General features: G+C 39.2%; 1 protein-coding gene across 1 annotated transcript in view; it reads left to right on the top strand.

Moving 5' to 3' along the window:
• LOC124787750 (dedicator of cytokinesis protein 1) overlaps positions 1 to 22,643 on the top strand; it is a 413,210-nt gene that overhangs the window by 210,189 nt on the left and 180,378 nt on the right. The window contains exons 20-22 of the mRNA XM_047254617.1: positions 374 to 606; positions 3,860 to 4,062; positions 18,279 to 18,407. Coding sequence (XP_047110573.1) covers positions 374 to 606; positions 3,860 to 4,062; positions 18,279 to 18,407 — 565 coding nt within the window. The remainder of the gene's footprint in view (positions 1 to 373; positions 607 to 3,859; positions 4,063 to 18,278; positions 18,408 to 22,643) is intronic.

Here is a 22,643-nt window from a genome sequence, read left to right as displayed (position 1 = left end):
TGTGCTTCAGTTATTTTCCAATCCAGTTTGAAATTGATGCACTGTAACTAATTCAGTGCATTATGGATAATTCAGTTCATTATGGAAAGCTTTCATATTTTGATTATGTTGTGAACAGTTGCATTGTGGTGAGGTATGATGAATAACATCTATAAAAGAAAATTTTAAAAGCTCATACTTTGATATATTTGGTTTTAATATTTATTGTTGGTCTCATAGTTTGGATGATGTTGAAAAAGCTGTTGACTTATTTCAAGCCAGAGAAATGTCCCACGTGCTTAACTATGTATCAGTACTAACATTATTGGTAGTGAAATTATGACTCTGTTTAAAATTGTGTTACCATAATTTACTTTCAAATATTTTGTTTCAGTGTTATTCTGAAGTCTCTTCGCTTCTTCTCTCACACAATTCGAGATTATTTTTCTCAACCATTTGAACATCAGGCTTGGAATAACTTTTTCCATTGTGCTATTACTTTCTTGACCCAGCCAGCCTTGCAACTAGATAGCTTCTCGCAGAATAAGCGATCACGTATTGTAGCCCGGTATAAAGATATGAGGCGAGAGACAGGATTTGAAATACGCAGCATGTGGTTTAATTTAGGTAAGTAAGATTCATATTTGATTTATGATTGATGCACTGTAACTAATTCAGTGCATTATGGTTAGGTATCAGGAATAACATCTATAAAAGAAAATTTAAAAGGCTCACAACTGATTTAAAGTAAAAGTACCTCTTCAAATGATAGTTAACATCCTTTATTATATTGTATTGACGTTATACATAAGTAGCAAGTAAGCACTAATGATGATAAGGAGCCATTTATCTGCAGCAGTATTTGATGAGTTTTCAAGTTGCATATCTTCATCCTAGGGTCATTTTGGGAACATTTTTCCACACAAGCGACTTATCATTTACCCCCATCTCTTTTCCCATCATACTAACTGTCTCTTTACTAACTGCGTACAAATCTTTCACTGGGGCATCCCTTGTACCCCCTGTAACTAGTTGTGATTTGTACTGTATAGAAATCTTACAGTTGTGACACTTCAGACACCTCTCTCAGCTTGGCGCCCTAAGTGCCGGCTTGTGTCACTTGGGTCTTAAACTGGCCCTGCATTTTCCCAATTTACAATTTGCTTTGCATATATTGGCTGTTGGAGACCAGTTGCCTTTTCTGTTTTTTTCCCCTCCCTACTAGAATTTTAGTTATAAAATTAACTAAAGTTTCAGTCTGAGAACTTTACGTTATTGATCTTACAAAGAAGTCGAAAAGACCAATACATAAGCCATAACTGCTTTTAACCATCAGAGGTACAAGCATTATCTATTCTGCCTGACTGAAATGTATTCGGCAGAAGATGGTTAACATATGTTTTATGCAAGATATTGTGGTTATGTTAACCAGAAGGGATGATAAGTAGCTTATCATGATAGCATACTTCAGATTTTTTGCATATAAAATTTCTGAAGCAACCATTATGGGATGACAGTTGCATCAAAACAGACAACTTCAGAGAAGAAAACACAACTTAGGGCTGTTTAATTCTGTGAAGTTGTAGATCTTTGATATTATTGCTACCTAAAAGCACAGAATTTCCACATGCGGGTAGCTCAGAGTCAGTTAATTCACTTCTTAGGATAATAGTTGTTTGCTGTTTAAGTATAAACAGTCAGTATCTTGTACAATGACATTGTTTTCATGTTATAGCCAGTTTTACCACGAAATATTTTCAGAACCGAGCAAAATTTGTTAGAGCAAGAAACTATGTGCCATATGTGATATGTGATTTATTCATCTCATTACATACAATTTTCAAATCATTTGATTTGATGTACAGGAGACATGTCAAGGTTTACAAAAGGATCTTTTTTCACTTTTTTAAGAGAAATACAAAAGTTTAGATTATATTTTACATTTCTAAGTTACAGCTACACATGTGCATAAAATAATACATGTAATACAATCCCTCTGTTCAGACTGTGAAGCTGTCCTCAATGAATTCATCGACAGAATAATAACACTTTTCCACCAGAAGAGTAAAGAGCAATCTTTTCAGTGAACCATGCTCCATCTTAAATATATTACTGCCTTTTATTTTATTGAAAATTTTTAACCCCATATACTCTAGCGTTTGGGCATAAAGTTTTAAACGGTGTGTTGGTAGTTTGAAGTTGTCTCTGTGGCGAGTGCTGTAGTTGTAGTCAAAACGGAAAGTGTCTAGTGTATGTTGATTTTTTTATATATATATAGGGAGGGGAAAAAAACAGAAAAGGCAACTGGTCTCCAACAGCCAATATATGCAAAGCAAATTGTAAATTGGGAAAATGCAGGGCCAGTTTAAGACCCAAGTGACACAAGCCGGCACTTAGGGCGCCAAGCTGAGAGAGGTGTCTGAAGTGTCACAACTGTCTGCTTGTGTCTGTATGTGTGGATGGATATGTGCGTGTGTGCGAGTGTATACCTGTCCTTTTTTCCCCCTAAGGTAAGTCTTTCCGCTCCCGGGATTGGAATGACTCCTTACCCTCTCCTTTAAAACCCACTTCCTTTCGTCTTCCCCTCTCCTTCCCTCTTTCCTGATGAGGCAACAGTTTGTTGCGAAAGCTTGAATTTTGTGTGTATGTTTGTGTTTGTTTGTGTGTCTATCGACCTGCCAGCGCTTTTGTTCGGTAAGTCACCTCATCTTTGTTTTTATATATATAGGAACACCACCATCTCTTATATGTGAAGTGAGGGGATAGATAGTATTTTTAAATCCTTTAACAGTGGTAGACAGGATTCCCATTTTTTTGCAACACACATCTTTCTAATTACTTTCTTTTGTAATACTAGGAGCCTAGTGACATTTGCTGAATTTCCCCAGAAGATTATGCCTTAACAAATAACTGACTCGAAGTAGCAGTGATAAACTATCTTTCTGGTATCCATGTTTGTGGCACCTGACAAAATACACATTACAAATACTACGTTGTTCAGTTTATTTGCTAAGTAATCTATGTGTACCTTTCAATTTAAATTTTTGTCAAGATTTAGGCCTAAGAACTTCACGTGGTTTGCTTCTGTGATATCCTGATCATTGCAAGTTATCTTTATTTCAGTCCTTTCTACTGATTTAGCTTCAAATTGCATCATTTTGGTTTTAGTTACATTTAATTTTAGTCCATTTTGATAGAACCAAGATTCAAGTTTTTTAAAAGTATTTTTGGCTTTTTCTGGAATATTTTCAGATACCTCATTTTCAATTAGAACTGATATATCATCAGCAAATACGACTGAATGAACATCAATAGCAAGTGATGGGTCATTTACGTAAAAAAGAAAATAATAGTTAGCAAACTGCTCAGTGTAGACATGATGGGCAATTTGATGCAAACATTCTTCAGTAATTTCAGTAAGACACTATACTTAGCTTGTAAACTATTGCTTATTGCACAAATTTTGAGAGCCTTAGTATTTACAGTATGCACACAGTATGTTACCCTCAGAGTTTCTATTCCATACAAAAAATTCTCATTGGCTGATGTAATGGTATCAGGAAAAATCATGTTTTTGCATAATTGATTCTATTTACTGAGAACTTTTGTTTCACCAGAGAGGAATGTTGTAACATTAATAACAGTTACATTTGTATGAACACAAACTGTTGATCGATTTTTACTTTTTGTTTGTAAGAAATGATTTTATGTAAAATAAGATTTGATTGGCATTTATTTATTTCTTAATTTGATGGCCAAATAAAGCATTTGAATATTCATGTAGACATGGAAGTAACTGATAAGAAATATTCTCACACAGAAATGATACAATTCTGCTAGGTATTTACCTTTCATGAATATTATTTCCTTTTGATTTTAGGACAGTACAAGAGACAATTTGTTCCTGGACTCGTTGGACCATTTCTGGAAATGACACTTATTCCTGAAACAGAGCTCCGCAAAGCAACCATTCCCATTTTCTTTGACATGATGCAATGTGAATTCTACTCATCTCGTCATACTAGTGATAGTTTTGGTGATACTAAACGTGATTCAAGCCACATAAAGGCTAATTTTTGTGAGGTAAGATAGAACATGTTACCAAGATATTATGTCAAATACATCTTTCAAATATTCCTGTATCTACATGAATGTAATTTTCATAATTGTGCTTAGGTCTACTTATCCTATGATTACACTAAATGGAACATAATTTGACATTTAGAATTGGAGATGAAAGGGTACATATCCCTACCTAATATCACCTGTCAAGATGTTCTTCCATGCTGTAATTAAACTTGGGGGAACAGTTATGATCTAAATTTGTGAAACTTCCTAACAAATTAAAATCATTTTACACCATAACTTCAACTTGGAAGTTTGTTCACTGTGGGAAATGTTTATACTCAGTGAGCCATTTAAGTAGTACAAATGCGAGGGGCATTTGAAAAGTCTGTGCAAAGTCCGAGAGATGGTACCACCAGTGTGTTTTGAGGTCATGTTTAGTTAGTAGCATCTTTGGAAAGAATGCACACCAAGTTTCAGCCGTATTGGTGTAGTTCTTTGTGTTTGGCGTTCGTGTGAATCAAGGAAGTCAAATGATTGTCAAAAAATGGACAAAAAAGAATTTCGTGTGGCGATTAAACATTACTTTATGAAAGGCAGAATGCTTCAGGAGACTAAAGAGAAGCTTAATAAACATTAGAGTGACTCTGCACCTTCGATTAGAACAGTTTATAAGTGGTTTCAAAATCTTCAGAGTGGCCATACGGGCCCAAGTGATGCTGAACGTTCTGGACACCCTGTGGAGGTTACGGCTCCAGAAATCATTGATAAAATACGTGATATGGTGATGGATGACAGAAGAGTTAAGGTGCGTGAGTTTGCTAGTGCTATGGGCATCTCGAATGAATGGGTACATAATATTTTGCATAAAAATTTGGACATGAAAAAGCTATCCACAAGAGGGGTTCCTTGATTACTCACACTTGACCAAAAACGGAATTGTGTGAAGTGTTGAAGGATGGTTTGCAGCTGTTCAGGTAGAATCCGCAGGACTTTTTAAGCGTCGTTTTGTCACTGTGGATGAAACATGGATACATTACTACACCCCTGAAACGAAACAACAATCTAAACAATGGGTTACCAAAGCAGAAACTGCACCAAAACGGGCGAAGACCATTCCTTCGGCTGGAAAGGCTATGGCGACTGTCTTTTGGGATTCGCAGGGGATAATCCCCATCGACGATCTGAAAAAGGGTTAAACTATTACAGATGCATATTATTCATCGTTATTGGACCGTTTGAAAACTGAACTGCAAGAAAAATGCTGGCAATTGGACCGCAAAAAAGTCCTTTTCCATCATGACAATGCACCAGCACACACCTCAGCAGTTGTGGTCGCAAAATTAATGGAAATAGGATTCCAACTCGTTTCACGTCCCCCCTATTCTCCAGACGTGGCTCCCTCGGACTACTATTTGTTCCCAAATTTGAAGAAATGGCTGGCGGGACAAAGATTTTATTCAAACGAGGAGGTTACTGCAGCAACTAATAGCTATTTTGCAGACTTGGACAATTCTTCTTATTCGTAAGGGATCAACAAATTAGAACAGTGTTGGACGAAGTGTATAACTCTAAAAGGAGACTATGTCGAAAAATTAAAAAAATGTTTACCCCAAACACGTAAGTAGTTTTTATTTTTGTAGGGACTTTTCAAACACCCCTCGTATCTACACATGTGACAAATTTAATTGTAATTTTAGTGGAAATTGTAATTACTACTTAACTTCTCAGGTGTAGAGCAGCTTTACATACTTGATTAATTCAGTATTTACAGGAGAAAAAAAGAAAGAAAGAAAGAAAGAAAGAGAGAGAGAGAGAGGAGTGGGGAGTGAGTTTCAGGAGATTATTAAATTCACAATAGTACATACTCTACTTTGAATTGGCATTCAAGTGTCTATTCAAGTTTAAATGCAAAAAGCTAAAAAAGTATGAAAATACTTACATTTTTATGTACAAACTGATATCATGAAAAATCTTAAGTTGGTGCTCGTTCCATTGGACTAGTGTAAAGAACCATAACAGTGCACTGAGATAAATCAATTTACAAATTGTAATCATTTAAGAGTACTTCTTAAGATATGTATGACCTGGTACTGACAATTAAATCAATTCAGTAAAGCCTTTTAGTAGTTCACAAGTGAAATCAGCCTTTCTACCTTCTACTACATTCTTCATTACAGTTAACAAAAATGAAAGGTCTTGGGTGCAATAATATATAAAATAAAGGGAAGTCAACCACTCACCTGTAGCTGACTGATGTGTGGTCCGTAGAAACACACAACAGTAAACAGTATTTATGTTAACTTTCGAGCTCTTGCTCTTTCTTTAGAAGTAGTTCACACTCAACCACGCAGACACTCAGCTGCACACGCCCAAGGCCTTGATGAAACAAGGAGGGGGAAGTGGGATAGAGTGAGGTAGCTGCACCCAAGGATGAAAGGAGTTAAGAGGGTAGAGCATGTAGGATGGAAAAGAAGGGCATGTGTGTGTGTGTGTGTGTGTGTGTGTGTGTGTGTGTGTGTGTGTGTGCAAAGGTTTAGGTCAGGAAGACTGCAAGAATGCAAGATATATTGGAGAGATAATTTCCACTTCTATAGTTCAGAGAAACTAGCACTGGAATGGAGTATCCAAATGGTTTGCATAATGAAGCAGCTGTTGAAGTAATTAGTGTTATGGTGTGCAACATGTTCGGCAACTGGATGGCCAAGTTTGCAGTTTGTCACAGTTTGGTGGTGTCCATTCATACAAGCAAGCAGTTGGTTGCTTGTCATGCTCACATTAAATGAGATGGTTCTGTAGGAGAGATCTTGCACTTTGGAGCACAATGAAATGACCCATGGGTTGAAGATTGCGAGTAGGATTGGAATAGGGATAGACAAGGATATTCTGTAGGGTAGGTGGCAGAACACTACTTTGGGGAATGTGGTTAGGTTTTGGGGTAGGATATCCTTCACTTCAGGGCACAACAACAGGTAGTTGAATCCCTAGTGGACGATGTGGTTGAGCTTTTCAAAGCCAGAGTGTTACTGGAGGAGGAGTGCTGGTTGGTGATTGTTTAACTAGTTTACTAGTATCAAAGGAGGAGATGGCATGGGAGATCTGTTTATTGATGAGCTGGGTAGGATACTGTCTGCCAATAAGGGCTCTGGTAAGGTTTAAATGCTTTCCAGTGTGGGTTTAGCATCCTTGGGTGACGAGGCTGTAAGGCAGAGTCTTTCTGGCACGTATTGGGTGAGAGCTGTCAAAAACTGAGGTTGGTGTGCTTGATATGAGCAGATGTATTTGTGGAGCCTTCTGAGAGTTGGAGATTGACATCTAGTAAGGTGACTCAGTGAGTTGAGAAGGACCAGGGGAAGCAGATTTGGGAATATGTGTTGAAGCTATGGAGGAAAGAGCAAATGTTGTCCTTGCCATGAGACCAGATCATGAAAATGTCGTCAGTGATTCTGAACCCAACAAAGGATTTTAGGTGTTGACTGGATAGGGAGGATTCCTCCACATGGTCCATGTATAAGTTTGCATAGGATGGTGCCGTGTGAGTACCCCTGGATTTGTTTATAGATTTGTCCTTCAAAAGTGAAATAATTGTGGGTCAGGATGTGTTTGCCAATGAGGGTTTGGAGAGCAGTGGTCGGTTTGGTATCCAGGAGGGCATTAAAAAAGGTATGTGTTGCATGGCTGCAATGCCATGGGTTGGTTTTTGGTTTATAAGGGTGTCACATCCACAGTGACGAACAAGGAGTCTGGCAGTAACAGGACAGGAACTGTGGAAAGGCAATGAACAAAGTGAGCAACATCTTAAAAATAGGTTGGGAGAGTGTAGACAGTTGTTTGGGGCTGTTGGTCAACAAATGAAGAGGGTCTTTCTGTGGGAGCATTGTACACAACTGCAGTGGTACAACCAGTAGGGAGATCTGCGGTATTGAGCTAGTGGAGCTTGGGGAGCAGGTAAATACTAATAGTGCATTAATTGCTGGTGCGAGGAAAGGGATGGTTTTAGAGATCCTGTTTTGGGACGAATCGAAGGCCCTGAGGAGCTACTGAATGTCATGTAGCGTGTTTCAGATGGGTATGTGGTTGTAAGGTTTGTATGCAGGAGTTTTGGAAAGTTGGTGGAGACCCTCAGCCACAGAATCACTATGATTCAAGATCACTGTGGTGGAATCTTTGTCTGTGGGAGGGGTGATAAGATCTGAATTGTTTGTCCTTACTAGGGAGGGATTTAGGAAAGGAAAGTGAGGCCAGGTTAGAAGTGAGGAATTTCTGAAAAGTTATCAGGGATGATTAGATGAAAGAGGAAGGGGATCACAAGTGCAGGAAGGTTGGAACTGTTCCAAACAAGATTCTATGTGTGATTTATGTTGGATGTTGGTAATGGGTTGTGTGGAGAATGAATGTTTCCTCTATAGAGAATGAGTAAAGGAAAGAACAACCTTTACAAGTCCATCATGACCATAGCTTGAGGCCTTATAAAGTGTGAGACTTCTGCAAGGCTCATGGTAGAGAGGTTGATAACTGTAGCGTCCCTCTAAATAGGTCAGGTGTGCACTACACATCAGAGGCTGCTGCTCAGGTAGCTGACTGTGTGTGGGGAGCACACCAGGGTTTTTTAGATTAGGTGACTCTCCACCCAATCCAGATAACGATAGCTGTAGGAAACCGAGAAGTGCCAGTGTAAGATTGCCTCCTACAAGTGAGAGTATTGAAATCCTATGGTAAACTGCCAAAGCATTTACAACAAAGTGCCAGAGTTTGAAGTGCTCATGAAATTGATAGCAGTGAGATTTTTGGGGAAATTTTATGTTTATGTCAGAAGGATAGGCATTTGGGAAATGGAGGTGGAGTATTTGTCGCAGTGGACAAATAATTCAAATCCACTGAACTGGAAATTGAAACTGCATGTGAGATCATTTGGGCAAGACTTAGTACCAAGGGTAGACATAAGATGATAGTTGGATCATTCTATTGCCCACCAGACTCCTCTCCTTATGTGACAGAAAACTTTAGAGACAATCTCATTTCACTTGTACGAAAGTTTCCCAGTCATACTGTTATCATCCAACAATTAGTTGAGAAAGTTACAATTTTGTTAGTGGCGGGTGAGATAAGACATTCTGTCAAACTTTACTAAATGCCTTCTCTGAAAACTATTGAGGACAGATAGTTAGGAATCCCACTCATGTTGAAAATATATTGCATCTAATGGCAACAAATAGACCTGACCTCTTTTCAGGATGTCCACATCGAAACTGGTATCAACGACCATGACACAGTTGTGACAGCAATGATTATCAAAGTACAAAGTCCCATTGAAACAAGCAGAAAGATATGTATATTCAGGAAACTAGATAAAAAATCAGTAAAGCCAGGAACTCAAAACAAGGAGGAACTCTGGCTCAAGTTTAAAAGAATAGTTGACCATGCCCTGGATAGATATATACTGAGTAGAACAGTTCATAATGGGACGGTAACTCCATGGTATACAGTTATTGTAAAGAAACCTCTCAAGAAACAGAGTTTACTGCATAACAGGTGTAACACCAAGCATAGATAGAGAGGTGCTGAATGAATTTCATTTGGCTGTCAAGAGAGCAATGCATGAAACCTTGCATGACTACCATAGCAGAACATTGTCAAATGAAATTTCACAAAATCCAGAGAAATTCTGGTCATATGTAAAGGTTGCTGGTGACACCAAAGATAGTGTTCAGTCTCTAGTGAATGAGACAGGAACTAAAATTGAGGGTAGCAGAGCAAAAGCTGAAATGCGTAACTCCATTTTCAAATATTCCTTTACAAAGAAAGAGCACTGGAAAGATGAGTGAAATAAGTATTAGTGTCAGTGGTGTTTAGAAACAGCTGAAATCGTTAAACCTGAACAAAGCTCTAGGTCCTGATAGCATCTCTGTCAGATTCTATACTGAATTTGTGGCTGAGTTGGCCCCTTTTCTAACTATAATCTGTAATAGATCCCTCAAAGAAGAATTGTACCCAGTTCTTGGAAAAAGGCAAAGATCACACCCATGTACAAGAAGGATAGTAGAAATGATCCACAAAACTACCGTCCAATATCCTTACACCGATTTGTTGCAGAATCTTAGAAGATATTCTGAGATCTAACATAATGAGGTACCTTGAACAGAATGACCTCCTCGATGTCAACCAGTATGGTTTTCGAAGACATCGATCATGTGAAACGTAATTCACACTTTTTACATGACATACTGAAAGCCTTGGATCAAGGCAACAAGGTAGATGCACTGTTTCTTGACATTCGAAAAGCAATTGACTCAGTACCGAACCTACGCTTATTGTCAAAAGTACAATCATATGGGGTATTAAGTGAAATTTGCGACTGGATTGAGGACTTTTTGGTAGGGAGAACACAGCATGTTTGTTACCTTGGATAGAGTCTCATCGACAGATGTAAAAGTAACTTCAGGTGTGCCCCAGGGAAGTGTGTTGAGACCCTTGCTGTTTATGTTGTATATTAATGACCATGCAGACAAAATTAATAATAAAATCAGGCTTTTGCAAATGAAAAAGTTATCTATAATGTACTTTCTGAGAGAAGCTGCATAAATATTGTCAGATCTTGATAAGATTTTAACATGGTGTAGAGATTTGCAACATCCTCTAACTGTCCAAAAATGTAAAATTGTGCACTTCACAAAATGGAAAAATGTAGTATCCTATAAGTCTAACATCAATGAATCACTGTTGGAAATGGCCAACTCATACAAATATATGGGTGTAACACTTCGTAGGGGTATGAAATGAAATGATTACTAAGGTTCAGTTGTGGGTAAAGCAGGTGGTCGACTTTCGTTTATGGTAGAATACTGGGGAAGTGCAATCAGTCTGCAAAAAGAGACTGCTTAAAAATCACTCATGCAACCCATCCTAGAATATTGCTCAAATGTTTGGGACCCGTACCAGATAGGACTAACAGCAGATACTGAACGTATACAGAGAGGGGCAGCATGAATGGTAACAAGTTTGTTTAATCCATGGGAGAGTGTCACAGAGATTCTGAAGGAACTGAAGTGGAAGACTCTTGGAGACAGACATAAACTATCCTGAAAAAGTCTGTTAACAAAGTTTTAGGAGCCAGCATTAAATGATAACTCTGCGAATATATTACAACGACATATTTATCGCTTGCACAGGGATCGTGATGATAAGATTGGAATAATTACTGCATGCACAGAGGCATTCAAACTATTGTTCTTCCTGTGTTCCATATGTGAATGGAACAGGAAAAAAGCCTAATAACTGATGCAATGAGGTGTACCGTCTGCCATGCGCCTCATGGTGGTTTGCAGAGTATAGACGTAGAGGTAGATGAAATAGTGTTATGCAATGGGTGCTCAGGAACAGTGTGTTTCATAGGGGTGGAGAAAGTTTTTTGGGGATGTAGAAAGCGGAATAAGTCTTTAAGGAATGGTTGGAGAACTGTGAGGGATTGGTGTGTGTGTGTGTGTGTGTGTGTGTGTGTGTGTGTGTGTGAGAGAGAGAGAGAGGGAGGGGTGGCATAGGACAGGTGTAGCTACGACAGCTTCCTCAGATGGTGCTGAGAATGTTGTTCCAACTGTTAAAGGGCAAGCAGATATCATTCAGGAAGCTGTGCTTACAGAGTAGAAGTATTTGTGGGAAGTAGTGTAGGTTCTCAAGTATGGATGGACCTAGGATTTTGTGCTTATGAGTGACCAGATCACTGATGGGACTGGGAAAAGTAGAGGTTTTTGCAGTAGAATGGATGACAGCTAAGAATGTCCATTTTAATGGATCCCATTAGGTGGAATAGCATTTGCCTGTCAAGATTTCAAAAAGATGATGTGTGACGAGGTTAGATAGGGCAAAGGAGAATTTTTAGAATTGGCAGGGATTCATGATCATATGGTTGAGAGGCTAAAGGAATGAAAAAAAAGGAAAGTTAAAGAACAGTGAATGTAAGAATGCTAAAATTAAAGGTTGAGGTTTTGTAACAGAAATAAATGATAGGTACTATATAGAAAGTTATGTGGGAAGTTAGGAGGGGGGCCAGAAAGTATTTTAAAGAAGCAGAAGGTAGTAGGCACACTCATAAACAGATATATTCGATTGAACATTCTCATGCACGACACTAAATAAACACAAGAGTTTGTACAATGCAGTCGTATATAAATACACACCATTGAATAACAGTCAAGTCAAGCAGCATTAGTTGCTAATGGAGGATGTGAAAAAAAATCACTAAAATTAAAAGCTGAAAAGAGGCCATGAGAGCGTATCCCACATGCTTGCAGTAATGAAATTATCAGATTACAATTTCTTTACATTACAGTACCATCAGATCTACAACTAGCACACTATGTTTTCTCTTGTCGATGACAACACTTTTATTTGCTCACAAAGTTACAAATACTTTTCTGTAAATATATTCCACATTTTTCAGTTGATGCAGTATACTACTTTTCAACAATACTGTGCAATGGATAGTTGCTACTCACCATATAGCGTAGATGCTGAGTCGCAGATAGGCACAACAAAAAGACTGTCACAAAATCAGCTTTTGGCCAACGAGGCCTTTGTCAAAAATAGACCACACACACACACACACACACACACACACACGCACACACACAAACGCAGCTCACATACACATGACCAAAGTCTCTGGCAGCTGAAGTCACACTCACACACTACCTTTCTTGACTTTAAAAATTCCTAATCCTGTCATCATCATCATCATCATCATCGTTGTATCCTTCAGCACACTGCAACTCAACTCACAATATAATGTACTCTTTGTCCATCTAACACAATAAATATAATAATAATAATCATCCAAAAACCATAACACATCCTGATAATCCATGAAGAAATCTGAGCATTCCATCAGAATATCCTTATTTCACAACTGGCTAAGAGCATTGTGAAAATAGTACCTTAATATCCATCTCTACAATAGAAAATTTTATGTGTGTGTGTGTGTGTGTGTGTGTGTGCGCGCGCGCGCATGCCAGTGTGCTATTTGTCTGTGTCCTGCACCTTATGCTGCAGTCCTTACCTATCCTGATAATTGGCAACACTGGTGTGAGTGGTACATGAGGCTGCTATTTATGCTTCTGACTGTCCCTAGTAGAAAATATATGTCCTCTCTGACAATTTTTGAAGTAATACTTTATGTGTTTGCTTTGTGTCATCCATAATGTGGCTAAATAATCACACCATACCTAAAATAACCTGAAAATCAACATTAAATGTTCCATGTGCATCCCCAAACACACACACACACACACACACACACACACACACACACACACACCACACACACAGGTGCACGCGCGCAAACACTAGTCACGCACATGACTGCAGTCTCAGGCAACTGAAATGACACTGTGAGCAGCAACACCAGTGCATGATGGGAGTGGTGACTGTGTGGGGTAAGGAGGAAGCTGGGGTGGGGAGGGTGAGGGATTGTATGGTGGGGATGACGGACAGTGAAGGGCTGCAGGTTAGGTGGAGGGCCGGGGCAGAGGTTGGAAGGGGGAACAGGGAGAGGCAGAAAAGAAGACAGAAAAAGACTAGTTGTGGTGGTGGAATGGCGGCTGTGTAGTGCTGGAATGGGAACAGGGAAGGGGCTGCATGGGCGAGGACAGTGACTAACGATGTTTGAGGCCAGGAGGGTTACAGGAACATAGGCTGTATTGCAGGGAAAGTTCCCACCTGTGCAATTCAGAAAAGCTGGTGTTGGTGAGAAGGATCCATATGGCACAGGCCATGCAGCAGTCATTGAAATAAAGGATGTCATATTTGGCAGTGTGTTCAGTAACAGGATGGCCCACTTGTTTCTTGGCCACGGTTTGTCGGTGGCCATTCATGTGGACAGACAGCTTGTTGGTTGTCATGCCTACATAGAATGCAGCACAATGGTTGCAGCTTAACTTGTAGACCACATGACTGGTTTCACAGGTAGCCCTGCCTTTGGTGGGATAGGTGAGGTCAGTGACCGGACTGGAGTAGCTGGTGTTAGGAGTATGTGTGGGACAGGCCTTGCATCTAGGTCTATTACAGGAATATGGACATGTGGTAAGGGATTGGGAGCAGGGGTTGTGTAAGGATGGACGAGTATATTGTGTGGGTTCGGTGGATGACAGAATACCACTTTGGGAGGGATGGAAAGGATAGTGGGCATGACATTTCTCATTTCAGGGCACGACAAGAGGTAATTGATACTCTGGCGGAGAATGTAATTCAGTTGCTCTAGTCCTGGGTGGTACTGAGGGGAATGCTCCTCTGTGGCCAGATGGTGGGAGTTTTGGAGGTGGTGGGAGACAGGAAAGAAGGCACGGGATATTTGTTTTTGTACAAGGTTGGGAGGATAGTTATGGTCAAGGTTGGGAGGATAGTTAGGCTTCTGTGAGACCCTCAGTATATTTCGAGAGGGACTGCTTGCCACTGCAGATGTGATGTCCACAGGTGGCTAGGCTGTACGGAAGGGACTTCTTGGAATGGAACGGGTGGCAGCTGTCAAAGCGGAGGTATTGCTGGTGGTTAGTAGGTTTGATATGGACGTAGGTACTGATGTAGCCATCTTTGAGGTGGAGGTCAACAACTAGGAAGGTGGCTTGTTGGGTTGAGTAGGGCCAGGTAAAGCAAATAGGACAGAAGTTGTTGAGGTTCTGGAGGAATGTGGATAGGGTGTCTTCACCTTCAATACAGATAGCAAAGATCTCATCAATGAATCTGAACCAGGTGATGGGTTAGGAGTCTGGGTGTTTAGGAGGGCTTCCTCTAGATGGACCATGAATAGGTTGTCATAGGATGGTGCCATGTGGGTGCCCATAGCTGTACACTAGATTTGTTTGTAGGTAATTCCGAATTCCAACCCAGGTGCACAACCTGCCCAATCCAGCCACCCTGCGTTTCCTATTCCAGTCCTGTCTCGGGCTTACCCTAACCCATCAGAGGCAGTTCCACCTGTGAAAGCAGTCATGTCACATGTCAGCTCTGCTGCAATCAGGGCAAAGTTTTTTATATTGTTATGACTAGTAATTAACTGTCCATCAGGGTGAATAGCCACAGCCAAACAATGGCCTAGACCAAAGTAGACCACCCTGTGGCACAACAATCAGTTGAACATAACATGCTTGATTTCAGTGGCTGCTTCACAGCCTGGGGCACCTGGATACTCACCTCTACCACTAGCTTTTCTGAACTGCACAAATGGAAGTTGTCCTTACGACACAGTCTCCACTCTCAAAATCATCCCGGAGGTAACCTATGGTAACCTACTGTCCCCACACCCTCCACCCAACAGTTCCACCCCCTCTGTCCTATCATCTCTCTGTTCACGTCCCTTACTCTAATTGTAATCTGCCCCTCCCAACACACCTGCCTGTCTTTACCCTTCTGTTCTCATCTCCTTTTCCACTTCCCTTCCCTCCTCCCCATCTCCCCATGTCTGTGTTTCGTTTTCTGAAGAATTGTTTGGCCAAAAGCTAAAAGTGTTAATTCTTTTTGTTGTGCCTGTCTGCAAGTCAATGTGTCATCTTTATGGCAAGTAGCAATGTATCCTTTTCCTTATCTTGCTAAAACCAAATCTCCTGTCTTCGACTGTGTCACTTTCAGTCTAGCATAAGGTCTTCTTTTTTGTGATTCACCTTGTTTCTTCATTATGTCTTTTACAATGGCACTTCTTTCTTGCACAGAAATATGTCTAAAGTCTGGAAATTTAAATAATTCCTTTATAAGATTAGCTGGTTTTATGTCAAATAGTATTTCATGTGGTGAAAATCCCATGGGTGGGTGTTACAAACTGGTCACTGTATCTTCAAAATTGATTATGCACTTAATCCAAGATGGGGTTTGTGACTACTACTGCACACCCTACCAATTTCTCTCGTGCATCTCATTGCAGGATTACTAGATGGGTGGTAAGCAGTCATTAAAATGTGTTTCATTGCTGATCTTGCAATAAATGATTGATTTTGAACCAAACTTGGACCATTATCTGACATTACTGTTTCCAGTGTTCCTCGATGTGTGGGACAATCCCATTCTATTTTCAAAATCAACAATTTTCTAGTAAGATATAGTTTGATAAATTTTGAAAACATGTCTACCATGACAAATATAAAATAGTATCCCCAAAATTTAAATTATGTGCATTCTAATAAAGCAACAGCAATTAAATAACCCTTTTGAGTAAGAAAAGACAGTAACACCAATAAAGTCATGAAAACTGTCCATAACTGTTTTTCGCCGATAGTATCATTTTCTTCTTCATTTGAATTCAGCCACCATTGGAGCACTTGGTGAGAATAACTGTTTACAGTTCATTATTCCTGTTGGTGTTCTTTTTCTTTTTTCTCAATACTACACATTCTTTAACTATGTAGTCTTTTCGTTGGCTCAGTAAGGCTTTTCTGTATTTTTATCTTTAAAATCTTGAAGATGTGTTGATTCTTCTTCTGATTTTTTTAGTTTGAATGTCTACATTTGATATATTAATTCATTAGTCGGAGACTAATGTATTGGGATATTTATGTAGTGTTTTCGTTGCTTCTTAATACAGAGTGAGCATTTCCACATGCTTTCAGTCCTACAGTTATTCAAAGGCATTTTCCATCTCTCTACATTCATTCTACTTTCTCTGTCCTGAATGCATGGTCCAAACAGTAAAATTTTGGTATGGTCAGGTTTGGAAGCTTGTGCTTAGTTCTGTTCTGAATTTTGATGAATGACCAACTGCTGCTAAATGTCACCCAAGATGAGTATAATATTAGTACTTTTGTGACAATACAGACTACAGAGTCTGCCAGAAAAATGTTTACACTCTTTGTCAGGCTCTATCGAGATATCGATATTGTCGTTCAGTTTGAGTTAAGAGTGTGTTGTAGTATGGTCTTTGGCTCAACAGATGTTGGTACTTTCATCTCGGTTTTGAGAAAACAAGATGGCTGGAGCACACTCGACATTCGAGCAACAAAAATGTGTTGTGAAGTGGTTTTTCAAGTTTGATAATGCCATTGGAAGTGCAACATCAGTGGAAGCACGAGTTTGAAACAGAATTGCCAGCCCACTTGACAATTAAATGTATCATTGATGAGGGTGAATTGCATGGAACGATTTGTGATATTCACAAAGGAATATCGGGAAGACAGCATACAGCTATAAGTCCTACTTCGTCGGCTCTCGTGTTAATTCTCCACAGAAGTCTGCTATGCAATGTGCAAGTAAAGTGAGTGTTAGCAGTAAAAGTGTGTGAAGAATTCTGAAAGCTGCAAAGTGGAAAGTTTACATTTCATGATTACTGCAAGCAATTAATGATGATTACGATCCTGATCGCCAAATGCAATTTTGCAAATGGCATAAGTAAATGGTAACTGATGACGAACAATTTGTGATGAACATAGTGTGGAGTGACGAGACACAATTTAAACTTAATGGAACTGTGAATCGGCGTCACAGTGTGTACTGGGCACCTGTAAATCCACATGTTTATGTGGATAAAGCGATCAATCTACCAGGGGTTCATGTGGGGTGCGGACTATCATCTAGGGGCTTAGGAGGACCCTTTTTCTTTGATGTCATTCAAGAAGTGTACCTGGAAATGTTACGCACATCAATTTTGTCAGGTATAAATCCACTTTATGGAGCTGATGAAGAGATCTTCTACCAACAGTGTGGGGTGCCACCACACTACCACCTAGCCATACAAGCTTTGCTGGATGACAATTTTCCAGGGCATTGGATTGGCCAAAGAGGGCCCATTGATATTGGGGAACTGTAAAAGATAATGTCTATCGAAGTAAACTATGCATGCTGTAGGGACTTCACCAGGAGATTACAGCGACATGTGCAGTGATTTCCACTGTAACATTGACTGATGTAGTTGCGGCAACCACTTGTCTTTCTGTTATGTGTATAGCTGCCAATGGTGAACATTCTGAACATTTAAAGTGACTGTGTGCTAAACTGAAGGTTGAGCAACAAGTGTGATCAATTAAAAAATTAAAAAATGATAGGTCCGCACTGTGGACTTTTGTTACCTCATTGTATTAATTGACAGTTATTGCCCATTACATGTGTATTGGAAGAAGATTTTTGCTGTTTATTTCTAGTTGTATCTACTTTGCTCCAACATATTAGCGTGTAGAGTATTATAAAATTCTGTTTGTTCTATTTATTTCTGATACAATGGTTGGTCAATCTTTTCTGATGATTTGTGTGGTCTATAACTGCAGTTCGAAGATGAAATGATTGCCAAGTTGGACATTCTTGTGGAGGGTGGCCTGGGTGATGAGCACTACAAGGAACTGTTCTATGAAATTATGATGGAATTATGTAAAAATCATTCAACAATGCATGATCAGGTAACACACTTTTGTTTTCTGACTTTATTATTATTGTTGCATGCATGTCTCATTCGCACATACATATAAGTATTTGTATGATTGTTTACAAATTTAGATTAAGTCGCTGTAACTTGTGTATAGCCATGTCATATGTATTCTTTCCTCTGAGTAACTGAAAAAAAATGAAATAAACTATCAGATATTAGAGGAATTGGTTGACTCTGCAGGATGTGGAGTGGAATGGGTGAGCCTTGGAAGGGAGGTGGTGAAATAATGGAGTCAAAATCCATTGGACTCAGGATATATTCTTCATATATGGAATACAGAAAGCACTTACCCGGGGAATGGAGCAAATGACTGACTGAAATCCTAGTAGTTTGGTCAACAATAATAAAGGAATAGGGGCTGGGAGAGGTGGTGGTTCATGTTCGAGTGGCAGGTGACTGGTCCCTGGGTGAGCAGGGCCAGAGGTGGACAGCAGAAGCCATCCACTCTGGCTGAAGTACGAGAGACCAAAGCAGCTGCACCCTCCCCTCAGAGACTCTCCAGTGACCACATATGTGGTTCACTTCCCATGTTCCCCATCAGTTAACATTTTTGCATGGATAAATTGGTGTGTTCAGCAGATAAGGAAGGCATCACTTGTCAGTGGCTTTTACTTGAATGAGCTGCTTCTATCCTGAAAGACACACTGTTTTGGGATGTAGGCACTGTTGACATTGTACTGGTAGAGTACTTGAAAGAGTGAAGGAAAATGAAATTTGAAAGACAATTTTTTCAAGAAATCCAAAATATTCCCAGACTGACTTGCTTTCCTGTGCCACCTTCCCCCTTCTGTAAGAAGTGGTGCTAATAGTATTTACAAAACAGTGCCAGACATTCCATTGGAAAACAGTTTGCCCGGATAGGGGACCTACAGACTATGGGAGGCTCTGTTGCAATTGACTTTCTGTAGTGTTGTAAAGAAGCACTTATTGCTAAGTGTTATAAAAATGTAGTTGATCTCAATTCTTGGCACAGCTATAAAATGGAATACCCATCCACTATATGTTAATAGCAGAAGTGTAGCTGTTGGTTATCTATCTAGTAGGTGTTGACAATAAAAATAGCAACTAATAATGATTGTCCTCAGAGGTATTGGTAAGAGTAAAATCTCAGTTCGCTGATATGTATTTAACACACATTATCAACATTAATGAAATTGCTGTCTGCTCAACACTGTTGTCTTGCTAAGAGAAAATATGCAAATTCCTATAAAAGGAGTTTGTTCTTCAGTATGTACTAATTTTTCTGTGAGGTAGGACACTTCATTCCTTAATTTAAGTCACAGCATCTAGATTCACTACTACAGCACAAAAAATATGTACCCCAGAGCAAGCGTGGGCAACCTTAGGTGACCCATGAGCCTGATCCATGTACTTACTTAAGCTTGAGGGCTGCCTTGTCATATAACACGACAACAGCTGAACTATCACATAAAGTCTAAATAGTAATGTCCATGCTAAAGGGGTAACACACTGATATGAATGACATTCCTTTCTTGCCATGCAGTGCCAACAAATTATGCCTCAAAACACGTTTTCAAGAGTACATTCACTTCCATTTTCAGATGTTTACATTTATTTATGCATTATGTACATTGTTTGTCCACTTACGATGTTTTATAATAGCTGCCTTAGAAACCTTAATTTCAAAATTCTGCAGTGCCAGTAGCAAAGAAAGCAATATTCATGATATTTAAATAAATGTATGAGGGCTATTCAGAAACTAAGGAACGTTTCCATCTGACACCGCTAGGCGCCTGCTGATCGCCTATATTTTTGAATGTGCGTGCTTCGCAGCTCAGTCGGCATCCATCCGTGACAGCGGGAACGTCTCTGTGTGTCTTGTTTTTTTCCATATTCGAATTTGAAATGTGTGCTGCAATCGAAAATCCCGCCATTTGCGAAGTGTGGTCTGTGGTACGGTTTTTGTTGGCAAAAAACCTAAAACCTACAGAAATTTATCATGAACTGTGCAAAGTGTATGGAAACAATGTAATGAGTGAATGTTCCATAAGGAAATGGTGCAATCAGTTTAAAAATGACCGAACCATTGTTCATGATGAAGAGAAGAGTGGACGCCCGAGCATTGTGACTGACGATCTTATCGCTAAAGTTAATGAAACGATTCGTGAAAACCATAGCTTCACAATAAGGGAGCTTTCACATTCTTTTCCACAAGTTTCTCAGACTTTGTTGTTTGAAATTGTCACTCAAAAGCTAGGCTACCACAAATTTCGTGCACAATGGGTGGCCAAAATGCTTACAAAGCACCATAAAGAACAGCGAAAGGGGACAACATTGACATTTGTGGAGGCCTACCACAAACATGGTGATTCATTACTGGATTGAATCATCACTGGTGATGAGACTTGGGTGAAACACATCAATTGCGAGACAAAATTTTAGTCCATGGAGTGGGCGCACACAAGGTTCCCCCAGAAACCAAGAAAATTTTTGCTAACCTTGTCAGCAAGGAAGTTGATCACGACAGTGTTTTGGGATAGGCAAGATGTGTTTCTTATTGATTTTCTCGAATGTGGAACAAGCATAAATTTTGCTCGATACTGTCAAACTTTGCGCAACCTAGGAAGAGCAGTTCAAAATGCCGAGGAAAGCTGACATCCAAAATTTTGTTTTTGCACGACAGTGCCCGACCTCACACATCAAACTGCACTAAAGAACTCCTTAATTCATTCAAATGGAAATTTTCCCTCATCTGCCCTACAGCCCCGATCTTGCACCAAACGACTTCCACTTGTTTCCCAAGATGAAGAACTGGCTTGCAACGCAGCACTTTGATGACAACACGGAACTCCAGGAGCGTGACTCACTGGTTGAAGTCTCAGGTGGCAGAATTTTATGACAAAGGTCTTTCGAAGCTTGTCCACCGCTATGATAAGTACCTCAGTGTGTTGGTGACTATGTGGAAAAGTAGTATGTCAGTCGCTCTTTCAGATGTATATAATAAATTGTATTTCTTGTACTTAGGGCCTTTTTTTTTTTTTTTTTTTAAAAAAATGCCGAAACGTTCCCTGCTTTCTGAATAGCCCTTGTAAAATTTTGATGATGGGATGCCAGGCATCTTGAAACGTCATCGCAGAATAATAAATGCTATAAAGGCAACTGATTGCAGCTAATTTATTATAAATTTCATCAGTTGCAACAATACAGTACATCCACACCTGGCGAGAACTAGTTACTAATGGTTAATACAGGAAATAATAGTAAAACAAAATACGGCACTTAGATAGGTGATCCCATTCAACAAGAAACTTTCGAGAGTTTTAAATTTAATTTGTTAATATCCACAAACATTATTACAAGTGTTTTGTAAATATTTGTCGAAAAATACTTTTGATGACTGCATAAGCGTTGGTAGTTTCTTTAACACTAAATAAATTAAGAGGGGTAGGATGTCAAACGGGCCAACTTGGAGCAGGAGAGGCATCTCAGGACATTTTAATTTCCAGTGTCTACACTTTTACAAATAAATTCATAAAACTTTGTCAGCATCACTAGGAAGGATTCAGGATTCACACCCACATTGCAGTGGACGTTCAAAAACGTAACAAAATAAATTTTTTTACGTGTGAAATTTCATCATTTTTTCACTTACTAATGGCTGCATTTGTTGCTATAGGTACACTTTTCTTCATAGTTTAGAGAGATTCTTCGATGAATTTTGCACAGCATACATACCATACTCACAGGTGCATGAAACTCTAGAATTTATTTAATTTATGAAAAAACAAATTAACTGTTATATTTTAAACTTCATGTTTAGAAAAAACACAAATTTTATAGTTAATTAGCTCATTTTTTACCACAGTTTTTAATAGATTTGGAAAATTCTAGAGTTTCATACACCTTTAAGTATGGTTTGTATGCTGTGCAAATTTCATTGAAGATCTCTCTTACTTATGAAGAAAAGTGTACCTATAGCAACAAATGCTGCCATTAGTAAGTGAAAAAAAGATGAAATTTGTGAACGTAAAGAAAATTATTAAGTTATGTTTTCAAACTTCCACTGCTATGAGTGTGAATTCTGAATCCTTCCTGGTCATGCTGACAAAGTTTTATGATTTTTTGTAAAAGGATAAACAGTGGAAATTAAAATGTCCTGGGGTGCCTCTCCTGCTCCAAGTTGACCCGCTTGACATCCTACCACATGATCTTATCTTATGTTGACTGTATTATATCAAAGCCAAAC

Source organism: Schistocerca piceifrons, chromosome 3 (assembly GCF_021461385.2).
Source record: "Schistocerca piceifrons isolate TAMUIC-IGC-003096 chromosome 3, iqSchPice1.1, whole genome shotgun sequence".
In the NCBI taxonomy this organism is placed as follows: domain Eukaryota; kingdom Metazoa; phylum Arthropoda; class Insecta; order Orthoptera; family Acrididae; genus Schistocerca; species Schistocerca piceifrons.
The sequence above is the reverse complement of the archived record's forward strand: the minus strand, read 5'-3'. Positions and strand labels throughout refer to the sequence as shown.